Source organism: Cibotium barometz, chromosome 56, assembly GCF_041138505.1.
Source record: "Cibotium barometz isolate CiBa-2024 chromosome 56, ASM4113850v1, whole genome shotgun sequence".
Taxonomy (NCBI): Eukaryota; Viridiplantae; Streptophyta; class Polypodiopsida; order Cyatheales; family Cibotiaceae; genus Cibotium; species Cibotium barometz.
The window spans coordinates 37,116,857-37,131,204 of record NC_141101.1 but is presented as its reverse complement, the minus strand read 5'-3'; the positions used below and the strand labels follow the sequence as shown (position 1 = coordinate 37,131,204).

The 14,348-nt window shown below is 43.8% G+C and overlaps 1 protein-coding gene across 4 annotated transcripts in view; it reads right to left on the bottom strand.

Annotated features, from left to right (window-relative positions):
* Window positions 1-4,916: 4,916 nt before the first annotated feature.
* LOC147607179 (tRNA dimethylallyltransferase 9-like) overlaps window positions 4,917-14,348 on the bottom strand; it is a 102,616-nt gene continuing 93,184 nt past the window's right edge. For 2 of the 4 annotated variants that reach the window (XR_015264852.1, XM_086791246.1), the window contains one exon: window positions 4,917-5,435. Coding sequence is in view for 2 of the 4 variants with exons in the window: in XM_086791246.1 (XP_086647372.1) it covers window positions 5,363-5,435 (73 nt within the window). In the remaining 2 variants the exon portion in view is untranslated. The remainder of the gene's footprint in view (window positions 5,436-14,348) is intronic. The other 2 variants (XM_086791247.1, XR_015264851.1) reach the window with 2 other exon arrangements.

Genomic DNA, 14,348 nt, shown 5'->3' with positions numbered 1-14,348 from the left:
GAATATCATCCAGAGGCATACCAAAAGAAAGGTTGAGCCAGAGTGGAGTATGATCAGATAGTTGTTGAGAATAATCAGTCCACATTTGACATGTATAATCATCATATTGCTGAGCATGAATAAGATACCATCTATCAAGCCTGGCCCAATATTCTGTAAAAGCATTATGATGATATGTGAATCTCAAAACCGAAGGGTGAGTTGCTGTCCATAAATCTGCAGTATGAAGAGAAGAAGTCATATGTTCCCATTGCTGGATTTCAGAGGGAAGCATATGGGATTTATGTGTGGTATTGTCCTTCCAGTGAGGAGAATTATTAAAATCACCACAAAGTAGAGCATTTGAAGACCAAGGATATTGGTTTATGGAGTCCCACATTTGAGCTCTGGAAGCTGAAATTTGAGAGGCATACAAGGAGCCTATTTCAAAAATCTCTCCATTGATCATGCATTGGATAATCATCCATCGGCCACAAGGATCATTATATGCTACACAGGGCTGCAGATCATGTCTGGCTAAAATGCGCAGCCCAGAGAATTGTCCAGATCCTGCATAAAATATATCATAGCCTGAAAAGAACCCATGCTGGCCAGCAAAAGAATGCTGATTATGCTCTTGCAGACACACAACATCTGGATGAGTATTATTTATATAATGCCATAGGAGCCTCCATTTATGCTGATTGCAATGGCCCTGTATATTATAAGAAAAACATTTAAGAGAAGTACGCATGAAAATATGTACAAGAGATGAGCAGTCCTCAAAGAGAAAGGGAGGTATCAAGCCTCTGCCATTGCCACAGGGTCTTGCTGACCCTCAGAATCCAATTCCCTGACTAAATCATCTTCTTCACAAAGTGGAATACCCTTCTTAATTGCATTGACCCATGCCTTTGAGATGGGGCTATCCGAAGAGGTAGAAGGTTGACCAAGAGATGGAGCAGAAGCATCCCAATTGCGAGATTGGAGAGGTCTTTGTTTGAGAGGCACCGTCTTCTTTGCATTCTGCCAACCCTCGTGAGAAGATGAATTAAATTCCACTAGCTTGCTTTTTCCTTTATCCTTGTTTTGGGCTAAATTGGCTTGGTTCCCTGTATGAACTGAAGGCTTTGCTCCTTTAGCTTCAATCTTTTCCACATAAGTCTTTTGACCTCCTTTATAAGATGGCGGAGGAATGGCAGCTGGAGGAGGCGGATGAAGGATTGAGGGACACTCAGAAGCTAGATGCCCGAACTTGTGACAAGAGAAACAAGCTCCAGCAAAAATGCCCCATTTCAAAGTGATATTTATTTCCCAAATTAACACCCTCAATCTCAACTGCAATAGAAGAGGGGGTTGGTCTATCAGTATCCCATAAGATGCAAAAACGATTTTTGTTACCTGTGGGACGAGGGGGACAGATCACTTGTCACAATGTCATCGCTAAGCCTGGAAGCTCTGTTCTCATGTAATCTGGGAAATCAACGACTTCAACCCATACAGGGCAGTGATGTTTGATGAGATTCTGATAATCCTTATTAGGAGACCAAGGCATGATGTGCACCATTTGACGACCAAAAAACAAAGGAGACATTTCCAGCATCTTTTGTTTTGTCAATGCATCCAAGAGATGAACTTCATAAAATCCTCTGGAGGCAAAATAGACTCCTTCTACATAGCATCCACCTAGGAGAGAATTCACCCATTGTCCCACATCATTAGCCGAGGGTATTTTACCTGGAAAAAAGATGATGACTGCAGTTTGAGAGAGCTTCTTCAGAGGATGCACAAGAGAAGGCAACTTCATCTTGTAAGTGAGCTCCGAAGCAGGTAGTATCCATTCTCTTCTACTTTGTTGAAAATCCTCATTCAACATGTCAAACACATAGGAAGCATCTTCAGATGAAGGAGCTATGGGGGGCAGAGATTCCCTTGATTGTCTTTTAGGTTCAGGAGAAAGAGCTCTCTTGACATAATACTTACTTGTTTCTGCCATAGAGACTATTCGATTCAGCAGGAAGACACAGATCAGAAAGAAAGGGGGACAGCGCTATTGGAATACATTCTTACAAGGAGGGGAAAATCAGAGACCTGTAGCGACACACATAAGGGAAAAAAGTGACCTGTAGCGAGGCACAGACACACACGCACACACACACACACTCCTATACACGCACACAGGTCGCGGAAGAGAGGAAGAAGAGCAGATTGGCGATGAGAAAAAAGTGCATCTGGGAACCCTCAGAAGGTCGCGTAGATTACTTAAGTGTTTCACTCAATGATCCCTCCATGTTGGTTTTCTTTAATCGCAAATCGACCCTTCGACGCCTTTGTTTGATACCAATGTAGGTAGGCCTTGCGGAAGCAATTTAATCAGCACAATTGAGGATTGCATAGACAATGGAAACTGAACAATCATCCATATAGACACTAGCACTGGTCTAAGTTGCTTGGAACATCACCCCCCCCCCCCCCCCCAACACACACACACACACGCAAAAGCTGCCTGTCTGTGGGTCACTTTCCTGCTCACACGTGCTGCCCGACCTGCCTGCCCGTGGGTGTGCTGTCCAAGCTGCGTGTTCAGCCTGCCAGCTGCCAAAATTGTCTTCCCACACAGCCTGAACTTGATCCCACCTTCATCCACATGTAAAAGCACCTAGCCTGTCCCTGACAGAAGTTGGCTGTTAGCTGTATGGGACTGAATACTTGCAAATTTTCTGTTCTGAGCCATCTAGAGATGGATGTCACAGATGGCCCTTTGCACTAGGCTGAAACTCTCAAAATTATAGTACTTCATCTGCCATAATTAAAGCAGCAGACACAGCACAACTAAGCATATTTGTTAGTTGTTGTACAGTCCAGGAATGAAGCCCGATACAGTCCAGGGACAAGCACCTCACCACACGTGCTCACCCAAAAGGGGCGAGCAGGTTGACGGAGCAGGCGAGCAGGTCTTCGGCGGCCGAGGAGCGCACGGTTCTCCACCACACACCATATATACACACACACACACATGCATGCGAGGGCGTGTGAATGTATGTTACGTATGATGCATAAGTGCTGGGTTGGAGTTCTTAATTTTGAACACCTTCATTCAGTGCTTTTGAAATGCTGTTAAGCAAAGCATTTGCCACATTGAGAAATGACTAATACAATGGTTTCTTGTTAAAATATACAATGCGTTTCAGATTTTGTTTTGCCTGTGCCTTAACCTGGATGTACTGAAGGTCACATTGGAGTCACATAGTGATTACGTTGGGCTGCAACACACACTCGACTGGGTAGTTATTCACTGTCAATGGCCATAATGTCATGTTTAATGCCCGTAAACTATCAAGGACTACAAGACCAAGCGAAAAAGCAAGTATTAGCGAAAGACAAATCTGATTCCAACGCATTCACCACTTGCAAAATCTGCAATTGTGTGCCAAGTTATTTTCCCAGGTGACAATATGCTCAAAATCTTGAAGGCACGTTGTATGACACGTCCAAGAACAAAGTTAGTATTGAGATCCATGGGATCTGAAATACTTGAACATGGTGAAGCATCCCCAATCTGGTGATGCTCACAAAATGGTGGACATGAGGTAAGAATTATGGCAGAATTGAAGTTTTTACATTATTTAGCCAGCCAAAACCAGTTTGCTAACTCAAGAAGTTGGAGCGCTACCCTTAAAACACATGACTATGGTGGCGACAATGCACTTTTGTAGGAGCCGAGGAATTTGGATATGGATATGTAAGGCAGTGTATGCAAACAAGACTCGCAAGAACTAGAATCTTTCACAGCTCAGAACTCAAACTGAAGTTGCACAACAAAGATGCAGAACAATGCTGTATTACTGATATGATCTATTAGATGGTTGTAAGCTCCACACCCATGTGCTCGTATTAGAGGAGCTTTGATGGATGATCAGGAAGTGATGAGATAAGAGGCTGTATGCTAATAGAAGCTAGGGCACAATATCAGCTAGATGACTCGTGTGCAGATGGGCTGGAGTATCTGACTATCTAAATAGCCTCTATAGACTGTTCCATCCATGAGGTCCTTCATGGTCATGGGTGTGATAGGTGGGTCAATAATGCTTGTTACCAGAGGCCCATTTGGACCAATGCTAGTCACAGTAAACTCACCTGGGCATCCATTGGGCCTTACAACCTCAGGACAAGGTGTCCTAGAGTAAAGTCCACCAACCCTATGCATGGATCACCATCATGGGGATGGCTTTCCACACACACGTAGCCTATTTTGCAATGCACCAAACCCATCTAATAACCCATCTCTGAATATCTCACCTCCTATGGCTACTCTTCATAATGGAGGCCATAGATAAATGACCTTGCGGGTGCCTGTCATTACAATATGAATGTTGAGCATTGATATCTAACAAGATAAAACAAAGGTAGGTCTCAAAGACAGATGTTTGTAGGAAGATGATGGGGATGAAGTCTTTAACTCCATGAAAAAACTGATCCATGAGAAAGGGGGAAAGTAGAGAAGAGGCATGGAGCTGAGGTGAAGCTCTAAAACAGGTGCAGGTAGAGTAGGTGAGCAAAGCATAGGCAGAGCAGAAAAGGTGGAGCTGGCTTACTAGGTGTAGCAAGAAAGAGGTGATTTGAAGCCTCCGCTTCAGCAATAGACATGATAAATTAGGCAGTAGGACCATCACTTTTTAAGTATGCCCCCTCGTACAGTAACTCAAAAGGGGAACTGCACTTTCATCATCATGACACCATTGTAACCCAGTCTCCTTGGTGAAGAGAGGAGTGGGTCTAGTAGGTTTTTTGTAAAACCAACAAGTAAAATTTTCTCACCACAGTGCATGCTTGCCCTCATCCAGCAACAAGACAAATCATGTAAGCAATGAAATTAGGGCGAATTAATAAAAGACCCTCCAGCAAAATGGTTTTACTGGCTTTGTTCACCTGGATGATGAAGCTTGGAATTGATAACATTGATTATAAGAGATCTGATGGTAATATCACAGGGCAGACCCCTTAGGACAAGTACCAAAAGGGGGTCAGGGTTGCTGAAAAAGCCTTCAGATGGAGACCTTAAATATTGATATTTATAGTCAAGAGGTACTTCATTAGTCCCTTTGGTGGCTGTGCTGTCCTGATGATTATCACTTCAATATCATTAACTGAATGAACCCTCAAAACTACCCTCATTTCTTTCCATTTTGGAGGGAATTGTGTTCCTATTATAAATTTGCATCTTTTTTCTGAAAAAGGATATTTCTTATTGCAATATTAAAAAAACAGATCAATTGGCTGCAGATTAAAGAAACAAAAAATATTTTGGTTCTTAAGAATATTTTCCTTCCTAAATGTCTACTTGGAGTTTTGAGATTAAAATTTGCTGGCCCAACTTCCATTGTTATCTTTTTCCACGTTGGGTTTTGCTTATCCATTCCAGCACTTGACTGCAGTCTTCTGGCCTACCAAAATATCTGTCGAAGAAAACAAAGCAACATTAATGAACAAGATCCTCTTGATGAGGGAAAAAGGTTTCCAGGTTGTGAACATTTCTAAACATAGGTATCATTTTTTGAAAATTGAGAAGTAAACCTCTAAGATTAAGAGCTTATTGACAGTAATAAAATAGTGTTGTAAGTAAGCCTTCTGCATGAGCCAAGTGTCTCAACATAGAAAACCTGTAAAATCTAATCTCTCGATATGGATCCACACACAGATGCATGGAGGAAAGTTACACATGAAAAGTACTCTGGATGAATTAAGCATGAAAGATCTGCAATCTTTTTAACTTCACTTGAAACTTACTTTGACAGCTACTTCAGTGTAGTCACTAAGGGTGCCCACACTAGACTGTTTCCGGCCAGACCATCCCAGTGTGTCACACTGATCATCCTGAACCTCGACTACCACAATGGATCACCCCGATGCTGGATTGTCCCACTGGACCATCTCGGCACATTTGGTGGACTATCCAGAAACGGAAGCACACCACCAATGGATATATGAGAGGTGCACACACCGGCATTGAAAGGAATTGCACTGTCACTCCGATGGGCATCTACCAGAAATAGGAGATGCCACTCACTCCACTGAGTCCACTGACTCCACGTCTTGCAGGAATCCTCTAAATGGCCCTCAACTCATCCTTGAGGATATCCTACATCCCTTAACCTTTCCATCTGGTCCTGTTCATCGAGTCCTATTCATTGAGTGCTGTAGTGACTTGTCATTTGTGCATGTGTCTCTGTGACCACTGCTGGGTGTGCACGGTACAGTGAAGGGCTTGTAACGTTGTCTTGGAGTAATGCAAGTGTTGTTTACAATATTCTTGCCATTCTTGTCATTGTGCTATGCTTGTATTCTAATCTACCTATTCATGTGTGCACTGTGCCGTGAGTATTGAGGACTCTGGACATATTGTCCAGAGGAGAACCACCACTTAGTGTGCCAGGAAACCTATAGGTACACTAAAAATTTGGCACACCCGGTGGGACTGGGCCACCCTGAAGAACACCTTCCTTCATACCTTCCATCCTGGTAACTATGCTGCCCAATGGTCCGCAACTCACTTCAGCTTTCATCGCACATCTCATTGGTCCACCAGAGAATTGTGTCCTTCAGCTTTCATCGCACATCTCATTGGTCCACCGGAGAGAGTTGTGCTCCAGTTCCGACACTTGCATCACTGGCATTCCACCCATCGAGCTCTCTGCTACCACCACCATTGCTCTGCTGGCTCCAGCCTCCCACCCCCTCCCTACGCCGCTCCCGTACTGTACATCTCTACATCTTATTTCAGTACTATCTCTTCCTCCGAGAAATCCCCCCATCGCCACTACCTTTCGTCTCCACCCACTACACCAAGAGGCATTCCACTACTTCTCCACGGGCCAACCATTTCCTTTCCACCATCTCCTCTACAAATCTATCCGCCTCTGTTGCGTCCGATTTCGGACTCCGAAATCATCTCATTCACTTGGCCTTCTGCTCGCTTTGTCACCTACCTTCTGGAGCAGCCCCCTATTCCATTTACCTCCCCCCCACCCAGCCGCACCACCCCTCCTGCCACCCCTGTAGTCATGCCCTCTTCCACTGTCGACATGGCACAGCATCATCTGGTCACCCACTATCCTCACCTGCAAGGATTGACTCACCTCTGCACATCATCTTCCCACAGCACAAGGAGGTGCTTGAGTTACGTGACCAGGTGGCACATCAGACAATGGAGCTCGTGTCTTTATGAGCGCAAGCAGGGGACCTGGGTGCCCTTCACCGGTCTCTCTGCCCTCTCCTTGTCACTTTTCACTAGTTCCCAAACCTCTTCATCCACTGGGGTACCCAGCAGGAGATCCGCCAGCACTCAGAGCTTTACCCTAGCATGAAGAAGACCTTTAGTTCTTTTATCAGTTAACCATTGTATCATTATGCTGGGGTTTTACTTTCAAGAGCTTGCCTTCTTGGGAGAATCGTGCATGTCTTAAGAGGAGGATTTTGCATGCTCATTAGCTAGGGTTAAGGTTTACATAGTGGACATGACACCTTATAGCAAAGGACTTATGTCTACGCTAAGGGTCATGTGGACTGGCACCTCATGGCATAGGACTTATGTCTGCGCCAAGGGGGAGTAGGGTGGATATGTGAGGATGGGGACTTTGGTCTGTGCCCATATTTAGAGTACGATATTCCAGTTGGCTTGGGAACGCAATGTCTATGCCTGCAATGACCGCCCGTTACAAGCTAAATGAAAGGAAGATTGTCCGCATCCATATTCAGAGTACGATATTCCAGTTGGCATGGGAATGAAATGTCCATGTTTATAATGAGTGGTGTCGTGCTTTGGATTCTTGGTTCTTCATATCTCAAAAGAATTTGTCAATGCAGGAATATGCTCATAAGTACCGTGAAACCATTATGAAAGTGACAGAATTTTTTTAGATTTTTTGCAAGTGCAACCTTTAATCCATGGAGAGAAGACTATCGAAATGGATTTACTCTATGAAGATGGCAAGAAATCGTCCAATGTGTAAAGATTTTTGAGCGCAAATAAAGATAAACAACCTAATACTAATTTGGAAACAACTAAGAATTATGCAGGGAAAAGAGATTTTTTAAACCAATGGGTACACGGTATTTTCCAAATCTCAAATTACAATAGAACAAAAGGAAAAGCCAACTAGGAAGGCTAATGTTATTATTGTTTGCAGCACCATCAATGGCAAGATGTTTCACTAAGAAACAAAAGGTGATTGCGAATTTAACTAAAAATCCAATTGAAGAAGGTCACTCATGGATAGTGATAAATCTATTGACTGTCCAGAGATATCATGAGTATGACTATGAGGAAAAAGTCTCCGTCAATAGATTTGATAGTTATAGGGGGCAATGTGAGGAACACAAGTCAAGGTCTTGTTTGGCACAGGTTCCACACATAATGTGATTTTAACTCGACACTTACGAATTTCTTCAACTTGGAGACAAGCTTCTCACAATATACGATGGAGTTGGTGAATGGTTAAGTGACTCAGGCCTAGAACCATCAAGTGCTTGGTCTAGATTTGACCATTTAGTCATATATTGAAAAATTGATCTTTGACACCACCAAGCTTATAGGTCTGATGTTGTTCTCAAGAAGCAGTGTCATGGACGGAAAACTTTGACAATCGATATACACATGTATAGAAGTTCTTTGTTCATGAGGGAAGGAGGCTATACGTAAAAGGAGAGCCAAAACTTTCAAAAAGGTAGTTAGTCAATGCAACTGAACTACTCAAAACTGAATTGTAAGTCTCTCTATTTGTGTTGAATTCAAGTTTTTCTTAGAGTATTGTGGATACGTTAGATCAAGGGATGACTTGTACCTAGGAAAATCTATCTAAGAAAATTTCAGAATAATGTTTTCATGTCTTTGAAACTGATCTGCCCCTCTTTACAAAAAGGTGGAAGACAAGATCGAACTAATTCATGGAGCTACTCCGGTTAACAAGTTGCCATATTGGGTGAGCACGGTCAAAGAGAAGGAGCTGTGCACAGTGATGGATAAGTACCTAAACAAAGGACTCATATGTCCAAGTTTCTCACTATTTTGCTTCGCCAATTCCTGTAGTACTGATGTGATACAACAGATGGCAAAGCCTCACAACCATGTGCTCCTATGAAGGGAGCTTCAACTGATCCGGAACTGCTAAGATGGAGGTTGTATGCTACCAGAAGGCTAGGGAGTAAACAATGATGTTTGATGAACTATGTAGAGAAAGGGATGGCAGTGTATCTATATAGGCATGTATATGCGAGGCGGCAATGACATAACCTTTTAGGTCTGCGGGTATAGTCGGTGCCACCGTGCGTGGTGTAGACTGAGCTCATAAAGATATACTACATAGTGCGTGGCAGTTCCCCCTCCTCTCACGGCCATCTGGGCTCATCTTGGGCCCCGTTTGGTCCTGCAATGTGAGGATAGGGTATCCAAGAGTTAAGTTTACCTACTCCATGTGTGGACCATTATGAAATAACGGTCCACTGTAGCATGTAGTCTAATTGGCACTGTGCCAAATCTAATGTAAGCGTCTCTAAACCATCTGGCCTCCTTGGACACCATCCTGTGTGAATACGGAAGTGTCAGGTGCCCAAGCTACTCAACCTTGGCTACTCATAATGGGGACTCTTCAAACATGAGCTAGCAGGTGTTTTGGACAGTACAATATGAAGGTGGCGCATTGATATCCACAACATCCTAAGCCACTATGCCTGTAGCCCGGCAAGCCCGCAAGCCCGCAAGCCCGCAAGCCCACACATTGGTAAGATGGCAAACCATAAGCCCATAAACCTACAAGCCAGTAAGTCCACAAACCTCCAAGATGTTAAATATTAATGATGATTGTGGGAATAAACAAGTGCTAGGTGGTTGTGTAAACTAGCACTCTAGTGTGTGTAAGTTTAGGCTTTAAATAAAGCGGTTCCAATGTGTGTGAACAACTGCCAGTGTGTGCAAGTTCTTTGTGTGGAAACCTTCTCTTAAAAGGATCTTATGTAAGCAATGATGTGTGGCAAAGTCACACGTACTAAAGGACACTTGGCATCATAGTTTGACATGTGGCATATGTGGTGGCAGCATATGTATGCACGTTGTAGAGGGGGGGGGGGGTCTCCTATAAAAGGGCCATTATCATTAAGTGTGCCTAATCTTTGAGTTTATCTCCTGACCCCTCTTGCTAATCACTCTTGTTTAACCTTGTGATTTAACCCTAACACCTAACAATTGGTATCAGAGCTAGTGTGCCGCCACCTCTGCCATTAGCCAACCGCCACCCGTCTAGAGCCATAACCGCTCACAACCGCCTATCCAGAGCTGACCGCTGTCCGTTGCCATGTGTCTAGAGTTGGCTGCCTCCCATTTCCACCACCATGCTAGGTGGAGCTACTGGACAATATGTGCGACAACCAGCCCAAAAGGCAACATCAGGATAATGTGCACTGCAATATTGGCATTTTTTGTCCATGTGCTGCTGGCCGACAGCCTCCCTCTAGACCAACCGCTCTGCTCCAACGCATACATTGAAGATCGACACCATCCTGCAGCTCTGCCTGCGTCACCATCGACTGTTGCTGCCTTGCTTCATCATCGAGCATCCGGCACTCTGTCGCTGCCCTGCTCCTGGCCTGTCTTGTGCGCAGCACCTTGTACCTCCATTGACAGCATTCTTGCGTTTTTCAGGCCCTGCTCAGCACCCTGTATTCGCAGCCTTCGATCTCTACTGCAAACGGAGTGCCACCGCTGTCCCTGACATGAGCCTTTATCATCGACCGAGCCTTGCTTCGACTTCGTCTTTGCTTCTTTGCCGGTCTTCTATTCAGAGTCACCTCACATCAAAGGGCCTCTTGTACTGGATGACATTCTCCATTATACATACACTCATTCATCAATTTCATGCTGTGTTGATTTGCTTTGATCTCTCGCACATCTGGTCCTTTCGTCCTTTTGCCCTCACATGGTATTAGAGCTATCGTGAGCAAAGGGATTGAAGACCTTGGGAGCGCACAGCGTGGATTGTCTACCCGTGATTACGGAGGACCACCCTTTCTCACCAAATGTTGAGTCTCCTTACTCAGATCTAGACCACACGGAGGATGGGACTTCTTAGTCATTGGAGAGCCCCGTTCAAGGTCTTACATTGGGAGGGGAGATGACCAGCCTATTTACACCTACTCACCCTCTACGCCTTTGGCATCTCGACCTTCATCTCCAAGCTTATCAGACTTCGCTTTCAGAGGGGGATACATGCCTACAGCCAGTGTGCTAGTATTGGACCCTGATATCTAGCCTCAAATCTATCAATTACCTGATGATCAATCTGTGCAAATTATTGAAGCCCACCCAACTCTTCCCTGTGACCATCCGATCAATTGGATAGTCGACAATGGAGCTACACACCATATGGCACGCAATGCCGACATTTACATCTCTCAGCATCCTGCTGAGGGTGACGTTCGATGTGGCAATAATACACTGATGCCCATCAAATCTGTTGGCACTGTATTATTTGACACTACCAAAGGCTACCCAACCAGGCAACCTTGGACAATGTCTATCTTGTTCCTAACTTGGGCTTTAACTTACTTTCTGTATCCCAGCTAACCCAACTCGATCGTGGAGTTTACTTCAACAAGCGAGTTGTCGAGGTGATTGATGAGACTACTGGTCTCGTTGTTGCCTGCGGTCAAGCATAGAAGGATGGCTTATACCGGATGTCTACCTTTCTATCTGAGCCATCTTTTGAGGTTTCTGAGTTTCACCAGCTTCATGTCTATGCGACCATAGCTCCTTTGGACACTAAACGACTATGGCACTATCGCTACGGTCACTTGCTCTATGAGTTGTCTAGGGACCAGTTGGTTGAAGGCATACCTCGCCTCAAACTGACCAAGAATGTTTGCCAGCCATGTCAAATGGGTAAGCAAGCAACATCGTACACCATTCCCACAGCATGCTACCCATCTTGCTTAGGGTATCCTCAAGTTGATTCACTTTGACTTGAGTGGGCAATGCCCAACCCCCTCCTTGGATGGGCCACTCTACTACATGCTGACTGTACAGTGTAGATGACTATTCGAGGTACACGTGGATGTATTTCTTGAAGCATAAATCAGATGCTTTCCAATACTTTACCACGTGGGTTTGATTAGTCGCTAACCAAATGGGCGTTTCCATTGGGATTGCTCATAGTGACAATGGTGGTGAGTTTATCTCCCATCAATTTGCCGAGTTCTTACAAGACCAGGGCATTCAATGCTAACTCACCTCCACCAACTCCCCCTTCCAAAATGAAGTGGTCGAACGCAAGAACCTGAAATGGAGTGACCATAAGTTGAGATTTGGGACAAATTATTATGTTGATTAACATGCTATTAGCAAGAAATCATACACAATGCCTAAGTGATTAAGCCTTTCACCAAATGATAGAAATAGCCTTCCATAAGCCAAGGTATGGTAGCTCTAGGCTCCAATGTACATTCCAAGTGTCATATGATCAAAGGTATCGAAAGGTACAATAGTAGTCCATGAGCCTCCTTTTATACTTGAGCCCATGACCAAGGTCATAGACCTAATCTAAAGTTGTTGCTTCATTACAAGCCATTCCCTCCTATAATGATTTCGTTCTCGAAATCAAAGGGTGGTTATGCAAAAAACCAACATATACAAAAGGCTATCTATGAAAGCAAAAAATCACGACCAAGGTACTCTCATGAAAGACCCAAATACCATAGCATGAAGAGTATGACCCCCAAGGTCAAATGGAAAGGATGAGGGCCTCCCATCGATGATGAAGCTACGCAATCTCCCACCTGGATCAAAGGGAGAGTGTGAGAGACTACTGTCGATGATGCAAGCAGCCGAATATCCCCCAGGGTCACAAGTAAAGTGCAAGAAGCCAATGTGGATGATGAGGCTAGGTATAAATCCTCCTGGATTGAATGGATAAATGAAGTACACATCATGAACCCTCAAATCCAATGTGACAATAGCTTCTGGGACAAAAGGAAAGCTCAAGTCCGAGGGTTAGCTCATAAGCCCATTCTCGCAACTAAAACATGGAACTGACATCCAAGGTATCCGCCAAATGGAAACAAAACTCCTAATTGGAATGTCAAATGGCCCATGTAGATTAAGACCAAGAGATGTCACAAGTGCATCAGAATGGTATGCCAAGTAATCAACTACTATACATCCTAAGTGGCATATGATGCACCCGAAGATGAATGTCCAAGTTGCAAAGAAACTAGGGTCGTGTAGACAATCATTGACACCGAAGAAACATATCTCAAAGTCGGCATCGTGTAGAAACTCATGTGAATCAATGCCGTCATCCACTATAGCATAGCTCGAAATCATCTGGAGCATGATTCACTGCATCAATGTGTGTATAGGCACGATCCAAAAAATGTAACATGCTCTCATGTGTGAAACTCTGTGCATATGTGTAGGTCCCCCAAAGCAAAGACATGATTAATAGGATCACCATAAGCATCATCATCATTGAATACTGACAAAGTATCTACACATGAAAGATAAGTGGTATCCTCTATAAAATCACTATCCCCAAAATCTCCAATATCACTAAGGTCATCCTCATAGGTAGGGTCTATCTCCATCAACACTGGATCTAAGAAAATATCAAAATTAAATATAAAGCTCTCTAAATCCATATGCACAATCCTACCTCTCCTACGAGATCTAACATGAGAAAAATCATCACTACTCTCATGCACTATCCTTGAATGCTCAAATACAAGAACTCTATCCACACGAACGCTGCCAAGAATGCTATGAATACTAATAGTGGTCGTATCAGTGATATCTCCACAAAAAGAAATTCTAGAAGAATAGCCTGATGCATCTAGCACTAGGAACTTAGGTCTATGCTCATAGGTGTGTTTGTCACCCATATGCGGAGTATCACGAAGCTCAAGTGTGCTAATGGATACATCACTGATCAAATGCACTCTATCCTCTAGAATGTCACTACGATCAACCAAAGTGTTCACATGATCCGTAGGAAAGATGATAGACATAGAAGTATCAATGCTCGGTATGGTAACTACCAACTCTACCCTTGAGATCATACCCACATGATCTGACTCACACACATCACTATCACATATATCATCATCATGCGCATATGTGCCAGTAGCATCATGTGCACATATATCACTATGATCATGTGCATGTGTGTGATACATCAATGTCATCATGTGTGTACAATACAACATCATCCTTATCATCTCCATCATAATACAATGAATGAGTCGGTCCAAGTAAATGAGAATCAATGAGATGATGGCTAGTCGTTGTTGTAGGTGGGTCATAGAAGCTATTGAGGCCCATGCGAACA